The 1,347-nt window shown below is 40.6% G+C and overlaps 1 protein-coding gene across 1 annotated transcript in view; it reads left to right on the forward strand.

Moving 5' to 3' along the window:
• The window catches only part of LOC107576698 (SWI/SNF-related matrix-associated actin-dependent regulator of chromatin subfamily B member 1-like), a gene marked incomplete at both ends in the record, with an annotated part of 2,794 nt that extends 1,453 nt beyond the window's left edge, over positions 1 to 1,341 (forward strand). Inside the window, 2 exons of the mRNA XM_016262843.1 lie at positions 897 to 1,024; positions 1,187 to 1,341. Coding sequence (XP_016118329.1) covers positions 897 to 1,024; positions 1,187 to 1,341 — 283 coding nt within the window. The remainder of the gene's footprint in view (positions 1 to 896; positions 1,025 to 1,186) is intronic.
• Positions 1,342 to 1,347: the final 6 nt, after the last annotated feature.

The following is a 1,347-nucleotide window of genomic DNA, read 5'->3' on the forward strand; positions in this document are numbered from 1 at the left end:
AAAATGAGCTCATCAAGCTCATTTGACGGGTCTTTAAACATTTCTTAAGTTAGACCTGTCAGCAATCATCAGTATGTTACTCAATATAAATGCAATTAAGAAATGTAAAACTCTGGGTAAACATTTAGGCCACGGTTGATTGTTATCAGGGCAATATCAAACTAGAGGATGTTTATTAAGGAACAAAACCACATTTCCGCTACATACTTCCCATGACTGGATTGTTTTGGGTCAGCAGATGAAGCAATAGTTCAAAATACTGGCTTGTTTTTGCTAAGAGGTTGTTTTTTTTTTCAGGTTATGTTGTTTATCGCTGACAGAATCTTTTCTGATTATGTTATGAAAAGCAAATACTCTTGATAGGCTCACTTTTCTCTCTTCCTTCTTCCTGACCTCCCACATGAGTAGATAACCTGATGCTCAGAAAGTCCCCATTTTAAGACAAACAAAAATTAGCCAGATGCATTTGTGGTTTTAGGTCCTCAATTGACCCTTCATCATAGTATAACAAGTGGACGTACTCCTGGGATATTTAGCTTGCGATATTGTCAACATTTCCTTCTGAAGGCTTTGGTAAATGTCAGTGATTGGCTTTAATGAGACAGTTCAGACTGGAATGCCGCCAACCAGCTGTTGGTTTCAAGCACTGCTCCAGTGTGTTCAAAACAACTTCATTCTGTTGTCATTACTTACAAGACAAGCATTTTAAATCCCTCACATAATCACATATGTAGGTTGTTAAATATCGGGCATTTGTTGTGTCAGAAAGGGGCAGGACATGAAGGAAAAATGTAAGCTGTTGTTCAGAATGTGCAGTTTAACACCACATGTTGCGCACATGGTGCTAATTAACGATAGAGTGTGTTTATGGGTCTCTGCTTTTCTTCAATACATAGTTTCGATGACCATGACCCTGCAGTGATCCACGAAAATGCTTCCCAGGCAGAGGTCCTGGTGCCTATTCGCCTTGACATGGAGATTGATGGGCAGAAGCTCAGAGATGCCTTCACCTGGAACATGAACGGTGAGGTGGAAAAGATATAGAAAATTTGTTGCATTTCAGAAAACTCCAGACATTGTAAGAAATGTCACATAATGCATAAGAAAAGCAAAGACATACAAGCCTCATTTGTGCTAAACACATTTAAGCACAGAAGTGTTACTCCGTCTGGTTTTGCATCTCCAGAGAAACTTATGACTCCAGAGATGTTTGCTGAGATCCTGTGTGATGATTTGGACTTGAATCCTCTTGCCTTCGTCCCTGCCATCGCCTCGGCCATTAGACAGCAGATCGAGTCTTACCCTACCGACAGCATTCTGGATGAGCAGACGGACCAGAGAGTCATC

This window comes from Sinocyclocheilus grahami, unplaced genomic scaffold, assembly GCF_001515645.1.
Source record: "Sinocyclocheilus grahami isolate Dianchi unplaced genomic scaffold, SAMN03320097.WGS_v1.1 scaffold4173.1, whole genome shotgun sequence".
Taxonomy (NCBI): Eukaryota; Metazoa; Chordata; class Actinopteri; order Cypriniformes; family Cyprinidae; genus Sinocyclocheilus; species Sinocyclocheilus grahami.